General features: G+C 41.4%; 1 protein-coding gene across 13 annotated transcripts in view; it reads left to right on the top strand.

Moving 5' to 3' along the window:
- The window catches only part of adgrb2 (adhesion G protein-coupled receptor B2), a 253,955-nt gene that overhangs the window by 169,562 nt on the left and 70,588 nt on the right, over nt 1–13,805 (top strand). For all 13 annotated transcript variants that reach the window (XM_075449014.1, XM_075449024.1, XM_075449016.1 and 10 more), the window contains exon 15: nt 2,190–2,233. In XM_075449014.1, the coding sequence (XP_075305129.1) occupies nt 2,190–2,233 (44 nt within the window). The remainder of the gene's footprint in view (nt 1–2,189; nt 2,234–13,805) is intronic.

Raw genomic sequence — 13,805 nt, 5'->3', positions numbered from 1 at the left:
GCAACAGCTGCTCTTGGCTTCACTCTCAAAGGGAAATGTACAAGGTCATGTACTCACTGAGAGGACATCTGCTTCAGGTTCCAATCAGACTCCCTATCTTCATCCCTGGTGCCTTAATGAGTGGTTATGAGGCCTGAAAGCCCCATGTCCCTACAGCAGACCAGCACAACATATGCCAAGTGTTACCATGCACTTGCTCCTTCAGCTATCCTTCATGCAGCCATTTCAATTATAAAAGGCAGCACATGGTTAGCATTACAGACCTGAGCCTGAGCCTCTCTGGTAATTTCCCTGTCATTTAGTAGGTTACTCTCATCAGTCAGAAAGCATCATCCTGATAGCTCCATTTCATTTTCCAAATCTATGGTCTTTGTTATGAAGTGGAAGGCTTTCAAGAGCCCCTGAAGCAGTGTGGCCATGTTCTGTTACATTAGCTCATTTCATCTGATTAGCTTTCCATCTTCACAGCCAATATTCGTCACCACATGTGGTGTTGAGCGCTTTGAAGAAAATGGATGTTTCTTTCAAGAAAAAAAAAAAAGAAGAGGATAGATGCTATTAATGCTGTCAGAATCACAGACACCCTTTTCTCCCTCTGAGAGGCGTCAGCTGAGCAGACGATGTCATTATGCAAGGTATCAGCGTTAAAGAGGAGGCAGAGACTGTGGGAGTACACAGGTGTCACTCCCTCTTCTGTAGCCAGCACAGAGCTCTGTGATTGATAGGTGAATGCTAACAGAGCTCGCCACGCTAATGCACGCCCAGAGACATCTGACGCTGGTGATGGCGGTCTGCATACAAGGCAGAGCAAAACGCTGTCATCCATCAATCTGCGTCACCTCGTCCCTGATCCAGTGCATATGAAAGTTACATCATCCCGTCCTCTCCTCTCAAGTCCAGTGATGGGAGAATGCTTCTGAACCATTCAAGTGAGGGATTTTATGACTGTGAATCTTCACAGATAATCTTCATCAACCCCACATCTTCCTTTTGCCTATTCAAAACAAAAAAAAAAGTTTGCTTCTCAATCTAAAGGAAGCACTTTCTTCAAATGCGTCAGGCTACTGTGGGGTATCTACAGTGGGCGTCATTCCTTTTATAATGGACACAGCCTGGCTGTTGAATTCCTGCTATTATCCCCTTTGCCATAAGGGGGAGCTCAAAGGCAAAGTGCCTAATGCAGGACTCAGGATGGATCAACTGACATGGAGGGAGATCCTTTTCCTCTTCTGCAGCTCTGTGGACAAATGTTTTTGCTTCAGCCACAGTCCCAATCACTCTTAAGAGAACTGGATAGTTGATAGTGTCAAACTAGGATTAGAGTTGCCCTTTTGTGGCCAGCTCCGAGGCACCGGATTGAATCTATGGCATTCCTGTGATTCAGATTAAAATTAAAAGAAAAAGAAAACCCGTAAGATCTGAATACTTGAAGTGAAGCAGATGCCTGCAAAGTTCGCCCTGAGGTTGAAAGGGCACCGGTGATCCATTCTGAAGTAATCAGTGCAGTGATCACTTAAGATGGCCAGTGGAACAAGTTGTGATGAGTCAGTTAAAGATATCGATCCTCTTATTGATTCACTGATTGAGTCATACTGAGTCTTCCTTCGCCAACATGCGCCGCTGAGCTTTGATTACCACATGATTCAGCTGCTGCTTGACCCCAAGGGATTGGCTTTTAGCTCCAGTGAGTCGATGGATAAAGGGTGAGCTGATATAACATCAAATTTAGCCCATTTCAGGCTGACTTTTGGGATTTTTTTTTAAAGTTTGGAGCCCTTTTGGAGCTCTTTCAATATTTGTTGTTAAAACTCGACACATTTCAATGCTGCATAATTTCCACACTCAAGCATGTTTATTGTTTATGTCCATGAAACCATATTCTTTTGTCATTTACAGTCCTCTCAGTTCACATTTACACCTCCTCTCCTCCTGTAGGGAAAGCAGCTATTTTCTGCTCAATCCAATGACAATGACTCTTTCTCTATCTCTTGCTCCCGTCGTCCGTCTCAATCCTTCTCTTTCATTGTCTGTTTACTTCTCTCCATCGCCCATGCAGCATCAATCTTTCTCCTAGGCAACGAGCTACTCTGTCTTCTCCCACTGCCTCCTTCTTTCTCACTCATCCTTTCGACTGGCAGTGAAAGCTTATCTTCTCCCCTCCCCCTGTCCCCCTCTTCTCTATCTTGCAGGGCACATCGGATCCTCAGTGCGTTGTCTGGGACTATGGCAACCCGTAAGTCGCTCTGAATGAATGTGTCTCATGTGTGCATGTTGGTGCACGCAGTGCAGAGATACACGTCTGTCGGAGTGTTTGTTGATGTTTATCTGGTGTGTGCTTGTGCACACTCAGACTCATTTTATTAATGAACTGAGAACATTCTAATGAAGTCCTCGGTACTGTTGATTAAATTACTGTGTGAGAGGAGAAACACCATTCTCTCTTTTCTGCTTCCAGTTTTAAAGGCAACATCACTCACAACTCTAAGTGGCTTTTTCTTTGTTGCCGTCCTCTCGTTCAGTGGTTACCTTTTTCACACCATGTTGGCAGTTCAATCTGCTGTTCTTTAGTCTGCTGCAAACATTTAGTTTAATTTGAGCAATCCAGTTGTGTGGCATCAGTATTCTGAAGTGTTAGTTTATATCCAATGGGTTTTCTTTCATTTCTCTAAGTAGGCCACAAAAGGTTTGGCTTTGTTTACCCTAAATAGTGAACAAGCTAGTGAACTGCACATTGCAAACCAGCACAATTGATCACAGTGTTATCTCCATTAACCTACATAGTGACGCCAGTTTGTCAGTCGCAAAGCTAAACATGTTTACAACCATTAAACCAGGTTTCTGCTCCAGGTAGTGGACCTAAATTCCAGCATTTGTATAGCCACTTGTAAATCAGATGTAATCAATGGTGAAGGCATTGCTTGACATTCTCTGCCTCTGACTATGGATTGCTTCAGTTTGAGGCATGGTGATTGGTTAGAGCTACAGAAGTGTAGTGAATGCATCAGTGTGCAAGACTACAGTGGAGTCAGAGTGACGTTAATGTCATCATCAGAGGTTGAGGGCAAGGCTGACTTGAATCATAAAGGGTATGTGTGGAATGTGGGTCTTTGAAAATGAGTGACTCGTTTGGCTGTATCGACAGATGAATCAGACGTTTAGAAGTCGTTTGACTCGTTATTCAGAGGAGGCCGCTCTAGAATCAACTTAAATAAACTCATTTAAAAAAGGTGACGTTATGTTTACTATGTTGCTATGAAAATGGAGGAAATTACTGAACATATCTTTCTTAAGAAAATAATCACAACACCAAATATAATCTAAAATGTTTGGAAGTATTTTGGAATTTACATCGTAAATGGTAACAAACAAAGCTAAGACTGGGTGTCGACATTGTTTTCTGTTCCATAGACTTGCAGAGAGCCAATGCAGTTGTCCAGTTTTTTTTATTGTGTTTGAATGGACAAAGGAATAATGACCTTTTCAGTCCAAAAACACAACTGTGTAGATGTCTGACTCTGCGTTATGAGTATTGATTGTAACATCTTCTGTGGGTAATGTTAATTTCATGATGAGGTTTACTCTCTGAAGTCAAGCAGCGGGAGTTAAATGATAATGTGCAAATACTAAATGGTCCATTTTTTGACTGAACTAGATTTGTCAGAGTAGTCGTTAAACAGGGTGTGTATCCATTGCTGGACATGTGACGCAGAAAGGAAACCCCACCAAAAAAGATACCAATTTCCCCAGGCATCACTTTGTCCTTCCAGGTCATCATCTCGCTGCACTTTAATTACTAGAAACCGCTATCTTTGAATGGGCCATTTCTTCTCCCAGGCTCTTAGAACTGACTATATAGACCTGTGCCACTTTACTGTACTTTGTGTACACATTATGGAGTAAATGGAAATGCTGCCAAGAGGACATTTACAAGCAACAATTGTCTAGTTAAGCAAGTATGAAAGCATTATCTTGGCTTGAAATTATAGGAAAGAGTCAGAGGGTAGCTTTAATGTGATTTTAATGCGTTTGAGTAGCAATAGAAAGCTTGGGACCCAGTTGATGAGCTCGACCATCAACCCTTTTGTTTAGATAAACACTGAAGCTATATTTCGATGGTTACAATTACACTGTTAGAGTGATTTACTTTTCACATGAACATTCTTAGCTTGACCCTAAAAGCTTTGTTTACCTACCTGCTCCTTTGTTTTTCTTTAAGAGTGAGAGTTCACTTTTGACTTCGGAAACAGTAGTTGAGTTAGCAATAGGCATTTTCACACATGCCCTTCAAGCTGGGACTGATGCATCGAACTTGAGTTCCTGATGATACACCTCTGAGTGGGCAAGGGAGGTAGTATAAAAGCTATGTGTGTAAGGACAAGCTGGCATCATGAACCACGTCACTTTAACCAATGACGCTGTCGTCACTTGGCTTATTTCGGGATGCCAGCTTTAATGCGTGTAAGCACACACTGATGCTGGGCTGATCCACTTCTGTCTGGCATGTGTGACGTACCTAAGAGGAACAGTGGCAGGTTAACAAGAACAACTGTTTTTTGAGTCAATAAGCAGCAGTCAATATGTAAAAAGGGCGAATGACCCTTCATTAGCTGTGTTTACATATAAAAGTGGCAAACTGGAAGCTAAATTCAAATGTCAGAGTGTTTTTTTATTTTATTTTAATCAGAAGGTGATTGTATTAAACAAAAGTAAAATATAGCTGACACGTAAGTGTTACCATGATGAGAAAAACAAAACCAGTTGCCTTGTCCCTCTTCCATATAACGGAATAATTGAGAGTTCTAAAGGATTTTTTTTGCTAAATTGGGTGTGTGTTGTAAATATTCTTTCATATCAGTGAGGTAACTTTAGAAGCAGAATCAGCTGATCATTCATGTGATCCCAGTTAGATAAGGTAAAATGTTGAGATTGGGCTTATTTAATCACCTCAGAAACATCGTGCATTTATCAAATTTGAAAATGAAACGGTCCATATTTGTATTTGTTGTGAGAGCACATTGGACTCCTAAAACCAAAAGTGTTCAAAGGTGGAGCGAAAGCACAGCAATCACTGCGAAATTGCTAAAGAGTAATTGTTTTATCCCCATTATCTTGTTTTCATGTGTAATGGAAATCAAAGTTATGATTGAAAATCAAATTACATTTTTTGCCCAGTCGAACATTTAAATGCTCCATAACAACTTAATCAGCGGTGCCTTGAGTAGGAAATGTTATGTCCTCTCGTGCCACAGTCATGTTAATTAAAAATGCAACGGTAACAACATTATTTTTCCAACAAAATATGCTCGTCAGTGCCGATGAGCTGCACGTGAACATAACTTTGGGAGACAGATTTGACTTATGATGCTTTGACAGAACTAATGGAGTTGAATTTGTCAGGGGGCTGTCACAGAAGGCCTTGGAGTTTGCTCTGACAACGAAGACGGATTGCAGAAACGTTCGGGTCAGCTCAGCTTCCACCAAGACTTTATTCATGTTAGAGGACCACCCTTCTGCAGGAGGAACCCTCTCCGGTGACCAAAGCACAAATTCTATGTTCAGGTTTGCAGGGAGAGGATGAGACAATGTAACTTATCAAGCTATCCCTCTGCATAAAGGTGGAAGAGAAACAATACTGGGCAAAGTCAATTAACCAGCTTGCAGATTACAGCTGCAATCAAATTAAATTTGCAGACACGACGAGGGCAGAGAGCCAAACGGAATATAAAGTGGCAGCCAGGCAGTGATGTCTATCAGCGCAACATAACCAACATACCACAGCTGCGAGGAATGTGGAAAACATCCAAAGATGTGCAGATGCAGAGAGGATAACACAAACACACACTCTGACCAAAAGCTGGGTTAATGTGACGGACACGAGTGATGAAAGAGCTGCCGATCCGTGTGCCTCGTGGCAAATAACAAGAATCGATCACAAAATCTGATCGCCGATATTCAAGTCGAGCGCACGCGCCTATGCATGCACACTCCTGCGCGGGGGCCAAAACAGCATATAGTACGACTACTTGTACTTGAATGCTCCTCTATTGTTTGTCTGTGAGCAAGGCAAATGTTGTACGAAGCTTCTGTTTGTTTGCTGGAAGATATCACATTTCTCAGCCTGGCTGTCTTTCTGACTGAGCCTTGGGTTTTGAGGTTTAACGCGAGGCATATAGGAGGTGAACATTGCACAGATAGCAGTGTGGAAGGAACTGCAGCTGAATCAGACAGCGACAGAGGGGAAGGAAGTCCTGCTCAGAGATGCAAATAACCTTGCCACTCTGTCACCTGTATACAAAGACCACATTTAATGCACATGAATTCATCTACATTTAAAACACAAATTATTTTCCCCGTGTCTATTTTTTCCATTTAATTGTTTTTAAAGCACATCTTATTTGGAGATCAGTGCTTGCACAGACGCTCACATCTGCAAAGCCTATTGTCATCCACATAACAACTGTCTGTTTTTTTAGTGGTGGCGTTATGATTTAGAAGTCAGTGGAGGCTCACTCTCCGCTGACTGCATTGGCCAATAGTTTGTGGCACTCACAGTTCATCGCAGTATTTATGTGCGGGTGTTTATTTATTTATTTTGCCCCTAACAGGCCCATATGTCGGCACCATCTGCCCACCCAAACCGTTGAGCTTGCCGTCCCTCCCCGTCTTCCCCCTTGTGCCTGTCCCCCTCAACAACTCTCGACCGGTTCTCCTTCACCTTTCCAGCTCGAATTGATGCAGTAATGTTTGGCCCTTGTAAAACATTGACACGGTTACACGTAATGTCTTCAAACACTGAGATTGTACACATCGATAGTTTATATTTATATATTTTTTCATTTGGAAGGCTGAGCCACAGACTGAGACCTTGAATCCTCACTCTGTATTTTCCAAACTCTTCCCGTTTCCTTTTCTGCCGTCTCTCCCCTCCACGGGAAATCATGATGCATGGTCAATCTTTTCTTTCCTGTGCTACTCGACCTTGCCTCTGGCATCTGAACCCCCACCCCCAACTCCGCTGACACACATGCTTACAGCGCATACGCTCGCTGCACTGTGAAGCCCATATCGCATGTCTGGTGCATTAAAGAGCACTGTGGCTTCTGTAAGAATTTCAAAAGATTTGTTGGCATCCATTAGTTAAACATTATTGCACCGTTCACACATTTGTTTATGCAAAACACATGCGTTTCTGTTCCTCTGATGCAGACGAAAAACTTGTGAAAGCTGAAAATTGTGTGCATCACAGGAAAAGCTTACTTTCAAATATAGCCAAGTGGTAAGGCATAAATGTGATGTGTAGTTTAGATGAATGGACCACAGTAGACTTGAGAAGGGCTGGGGTTCACTTTAATCCTGTTTCTAATCCCCAATGTTGTTCAGCTTGATCAGGGATAAGTAGTTAAAGACCTTGCCCCCCCATCACACATCACTGCCACAGATTAATAAAGACCCGGTGCGCAGCACAAGCAGCTTTAACATCCTCAATCTGACACGGTTTGCTTTTGGCTCAGACTGATCTGGCTCCGCTGTTAGCTTTGGCACTGGCACGTCTCAACCTCAACTGAAGTGAAAAGTCAAAGTCGGAATCTGCATGTTGCCAAAAGAAATTTTGAAAAAAAAGGAAAGAAGAAAAAAAAAAAAACTTGGCTTGGAAAAATCTGGTCAAAATGAAATGCCATTTATTTCACTAAAATGCAGTGGCAAGAAGGCAGATGGGATACCAGTTTAAACAATCCATGTAAAAATAAGTCATTGCAGTTCAGTAGAGAACACACAATGTGCACAGGTGGATTTTACACAAACTCTAAATCTTCAGAGGATTCTGATTTAAATCCTCCTCCACCATCTTCATGAGGAGGTCGGTCTTTGTGACACGGTTCTATACTGGTTGAAATCCTTCCTCTCAAATAGGCTGGAATGTGTTAGTCTTGGCAATGCCAAGTCCCAGACTGTCTGTGTCTCCTGTGGTGTCCCACAAGGGTCAGTTCTAGGGCCCCTGCTATTTTCCCTTTACATGCTGCCTTTAGGTCAAATCATTAATCGGCACAACATCTCCTTCCATTGTTATGCTGACGACATACAACTTTACATTAGAACTGGAGCATCATCATCACCATCTTCACTCACTGCCCTCACTACCTGCCTGGAGGAGATAAGGACGTGGATGAATCAGAATTTTCTTCAGTTAAACTGCTCCAAAACTGAGGCCATACTGATTGGCACTCCTCACCAGGTTCAAACTTCAACTCTGACGACCATTTCTTTTTCTGGACAAGACATCTCCCTCTCCACCCCTGTTACAAATCTTGGAGTAAGAATGGACTCTCAACTTACATTTGAAAATCACATTAAGCATCTTTTTAAAACCTGCTTCCATCTCTCTCTTTCTCTGATGCCGAGACTCTCGTCCATGCCTTTGTTTCCTCCAGGCTCGATAACAAACTCTCTGTTTGTTGGAATCCACAGAAAACACCTTCAGAAGCTTCAATACATTCAGAACGGTGCAGCCAGGGTTCTATTGAGAGCTCGTAAATCTGACCATATTACACCTATTCTCCATGATCTTCACTGGCTTCCTGTCACTTACAGAATTCAGTACAAAATTGCTCTCATCACCCATCAATGCTTAAACGGAACCTCATCAGATTATCTGAAGGACCTTCTCATTCCACATTCATCCACCAGATCGCTACGATCACAATACTGCAACCTCTTTCACCTTCCTCGATCCAGATTAAGGACCATGGGAGATCGGGCTTTCTCTGTGGCTGCCCCCCGTCTCTGGAACTCTCTCCCGGTCTATCTGAGAGCTCTGCAACCACTGGGCGACTTCAAAAGAGGCTTAAAGACTTTTCTTTTTAAGCAAGCCTATTCTGCCGCCACATGATTTTTATGATGTTTATTTTATCCCTGATTTTAGTTGTACTTTGTAGCACTTTGAGATTTTTGCTAATGAAAAGTGCGTTACAAATTTGATTTATTATTATTATTATAAATGACAACAGAACTCCTATCAGAACGATTTTGCCTAATGAGTTTTGTGTTCACGCTTCAAATGCAGAAATTCATTGTGCTGCACTGCTGCTTCAGTGTTTTATTTTGAAATAATTGGTTAAAGTTGTTGAATGAAGATTCTGACGAACAGGAAGAAAGTCGCCGACTCAGGAGAAATTTGATCACTTATCAATAAGTGTTGAAAAGCAAATTGTCATGCCTACAGACAATGAGGCAGGAATAAACGTTGCTGCAGAAATCAGACCTCTATTTCTACTTCATTGAAATTGTATTAAAGTTTTACCAATAAGAACCAAAGGAGGGAATGAACTGTTAGACTGTTGTTTTATTTATTTATTCCTTCACATGGAAAATTAATGGGTCGGTCCTGGATATGAAACAGGGCTAAAATGTGGTCTCACTCCGGTCCTAATTAGCCACTTAACACTTATCTATGAATCATTCAAGCACTAGAAAGGCACCTCACTTAAGGGACGGACCACGACAGACAACTTAGCAAAGAAACAATATGATAACTAAAATACAAACAGCTTTGTCTATCTTTAGGCACTTTGTTATCAGCAGCCCGTTGAAAAGACCAGTTATTCATTCCAATAGATTTTTTTTTAGCAGCATCTACAAGAAATGCCAAAGATAACACAGTTTGACAGACATAAACTAGCATATAGTCTAGTATATTAGAATATTATGCATAAGAAAATTATTCCAAAAAAGCTATTACCTGAAAACTTGGCAAGTGGAGGACAAAAGAAGAGATGGCAGGCCTAAAACCTTTCTACAGCTGTTGAACAGTGTCTGAAAGTGAAAAATAGGAATAATTCTGGCAAAGACCTGACACAGGACCTGGGACATGCATGTGGCCCTTCAGTTGATCCTTGTGCTGCTCACTGAAGCCTCGTCGTAAATGGTCTCTGTGGAAGGTTGGCTGTCAAGAAGCCGTTCTTAAGGAAGGGAAATGGGGAGAAAAAGCTGAGCTGTGCCAAATGACATAAGAAGTAGACTGAAAATCAGTGGCAACAGGTCTTATGGAGGGATGAATCCTCCCCAGAGGCAGGACCTCAACATTATGGAGGCAGTGCAGGATCATCTTGACAGAGAACGGAACAAAATTCAGCCAACATCCAAAGACGAACTTTGGAATGTCCTTCAAGAAGCCTGGAGAACTATTCCTGAAGACTGATTAAAGATGTGACACAACAGCTTGTCTAAGAGGGTTTAAGCTGTGTTGAAGAATAAAGGTGCTTATACCAAATAAACTCTGGTTTGCCTTTATAATCTCTTTCCATTTATGTTTGCACATGTTTCAACAATGTGGTGCACCTGCTTTCCGTTTTCCTGGCAGTACATTTAAAGAAGTGATAGGCAGATAAACTCTTCGGCACAGCACTATACACCAGCTTAAAATAATTTATGTTTATACTGTATTGGTTTGCTGCTTCATATCTGCTTCAATTACAGGCTTTACTTTCTAGTCTGTGGGGCACATAGGCTTAGTGGGAGGTATAGAAAACTGACATTAATGAATTTGTTTGTCTGCATGTGTGTTAGCCCTGAGATTGATCCTGTTGATAGTGTGTCAACCCACGGCATTCTGGGAGATGCTACAACCAGCTTCGACCCTGAGCAGGATGTGTAGGCATGGAAATCAGATTGGATAGATAATATTAATGGAATTAAATTGATGCTATATGGACCGTCATCCCTGAGGAGATGGCCCATTATCACTAGACATATGGAGGATAAAAATAGCTGGAAGGTTTTTTCAGTCTGATATGATAACCTAACATTTTTCAGGTTGTAGTCATCAGTCACCATTTGGATGTGACCATCTGACAGACCAGAAAACTGCCAATGAAATTGATTTAAAGTGTCCCATGCTTAGGCACATTTCAAATGTCGTATTATTATATTCTTTTCCTACATTGCATACTCTTGAGCAGAGACAACACACACTAACATACTGAACAGCATAGCCTACAGAAGGAGGGGGTGGACAGCTCATACAGCTTGCTCCACTTTTCCATCTGACAGAACACAAGGGATCACGACTGTGTCATACAGGGAGCCAGCACGGCAAGAGGGAGTGGGCCAGTAGGGCTTATGTGTGCTACGTCTCCATTGGGCGTTACAGACATGGATCTTCCTCTCAGCTCATTACAGCTAGCACAACAGTTCATAGACTGTGCGTCAACATGGTAAATTAATTTCTCTGTCCTCGGAGACTAAGTAAGGAGTCAAGTTTAGGGTAGTTTTGATGCCTTTAAGAGGTTTATGCGTGTCAAGGCCAGTTCTAATTAGCTATATGTACAAGTCTCTAGCTATGGCGTCTTTCTGCAGCCGGACATCTTGGATACATGTGGATGGCTTTTATTTAAGGAAAGTTTTACTGTTTATTAAACTGACATCAAGCCAGGGAGAATAGTTTATTCTATTTTAGAATTCTTAGTTTTTTCTTCCTATTCCTAAGTGTTATTGTTACCAATTTTATCACCATGTGAACGATGGAAGTGGAATGGACCTCAGACTGGATAATCCTCTGAACTTTGGATGTAGTTTTAGATGAAGATGTTAGGCATTTGTACTAATTAGTATTTGAAGTGTAGAGGTAGCAAAGAAGAGGAATGGTTCTTTCCTTACAGCTGGAACATTGCCTCTTCGCTGCCGGATCTGTAGAGCTTTAAAGCCAATAGGTAAGTATCATCAATACCCCTTAAAATCTATTCTATGTAATTTAGTGTTGCTTATGTGCAAGATCTTATATAAAATCTTGTGTCAAGTGAAGTATTTGCAATATGTTTTTCTTGTTGACTTGCACATTATCATCTTTACTCTTGGAGTGGAGGAAGTAGGCTGAGAGGACTCGTTGTTGATCCTATTGGTTTCCTCTTCGAGTCTTTGGCAAGATATTGGAAACATGTATAGTTTTCGGAGAAATGCTCCATAAGTTCTATGAGATGCATGAGTTGAAAATCTGGTTGCAAAAAAAGGCAGAATTTAATGCTGGGAAGTCCTTGTTAGCTGTCACAATGGAAGACCATTAAAGGCTGCAGCCAAGTCTAGTATCTCTACATTTCCTGTTAGCTCACTAGTTTGGACACCAGGAGGAAAGATAATCCCTGGAAAGAAGCTTATAAATTAGCCCAGAGCTATGCCAGAGAGCAGCAGATTGGGACAGTAGAGGTCACTAACCAGAGGGAACGTAAAGGCAGGTTTTGTGTGACAATCCCACATGACATAAGCCACAAGAAAGACAAGGCGGATTACACATGGGCAGTGCATTTGTCTCTGATGCAGACCTATTTGAATTTTCGCCTAAAAGTGAATCATGACTCGGTCTACTAACGGAGTGATGAAGCTTTAAACCGCCTCCCATAGAACCATTTTTTCATTCTCCACATCGATCCAGCCACAGATGCATCGGAAGGATGTGTAATTCATCTTCTTCTCTGAATTGTTCCAAAACGCATGGGACTCAAATCAATAAACAGTTCAAGTAGCCTCAGCGGAGATAACATTTCGACACATAAGCCGCAAAGGCTTCACATCAACATCACAGCATCCTTCGTGTAATCCGGTATCATGTTTTTTGCAGTTATAAGACCCATCTCTGCATCGGACAGTGTTGGAGAGAAAAGCTTAGTTCCTGCTGAGTTAATATCTGGGTCAAATACATTAAAGCATGCAGATAGAAACACACAATGAATGCAGTCCTTTTTGATAGGTATTGCAAAAGGTTGAGTAAGTACAAATAATTTGTATCGTGAAGATTTGCTCCAGTGCTTTCTTGCTGTATTGAGAGTAAAATGCCTGACTGTGGTGCCTCTGGTGAATGTGTGCTCCTTCTCTATGGTTGTCACAGAATGAATGTCTATCAAAGCAGTTTCTATCAGACACAAGAAATCTGCTCTTCCGAAATTTTGTTGTTGGGTTTATTTTTTTTTAAATATATGAAAATGTTGTTTTTTTATTCACAGTATATTCAGTGATTTCAGTCCTGATTAAAACTAAACTGCTGGCTTTGTTAAGAGATAACAACAGACAATACATCCTTCCCAAATGAAGACATTTTTAGAAAAAGGGCAAGCCAATATATTCCGAATTGCATTTAGACTGAAATTAGACGTAGACATAGTCCTGTTATGTCCTGTTTTTTCCAATGTTTAACAAACTAAAGCGTCAGAAAATTCTTGGAGAAAAAGGCAAATTCCTTGATCAGATTCACACACACACACACACATTGCATTTGAACTGGTTATAGACTCTGAGCCACCAGGATGTCCCGGCCTTTAATTTTACTGTAAAATGTGGGCAGAGAACAACAAAAAGGGTACAAATTTGCAATCCGTTGGCATTTCAGCAGAATCCTTAGTGGTCTTGCAAAGTGTACTGAGGTGCTGAAAAATTTTACTTGAGCACGCAGTGGAAGTCTTTCCCCTTTTGGGAGGCGATTACAAGTGATCTTTTTGTCAGTTTAATTATAGGCAGAGATGTAATGGCTTTTATGACTTTTTTCCATTAACTTTTTTTTTTCCAACCACGTATGGTACGAGAGCGTATCACTGAGCCAGCAAGCACAAAACCAGAACCTTGAAAGTGAAGCAGCTATTGCAAAAGGAATTGGGTCAGCATTAAATCTCCTGTGATTATTTTATATGCAGCGATGAGACTCCACTAAACAATTAGAGCTAAAGGAGATGTTAGCGATCCCACGCTTATATATCATTCAAACACAATCTCAAGGTGTAATTACGCTAATTACGTACTGGTGTGGTACATAATTGAGGGAGTAA

The sequence above is a fragment of the Odontesthes bonariensis genome, chromosome 18, assembly GCF_027942865.1.
Source record: "Odontesthes bonariensis isolate fOdoBon6 chromosome 18, fOdoBon6.hap1, whole genome shotgun sequence".
NCBI lineage: Eukaryota > Metazoa > Chordata > Actinopteri > Atheriniformes > Atherinopsidae > Odontesthes > Odontesthes bonariensis.
Note: the sequence above shows the minus strand (reverse complement) of the source record. Positions and strands in the feature narration are given on the sequence as shown.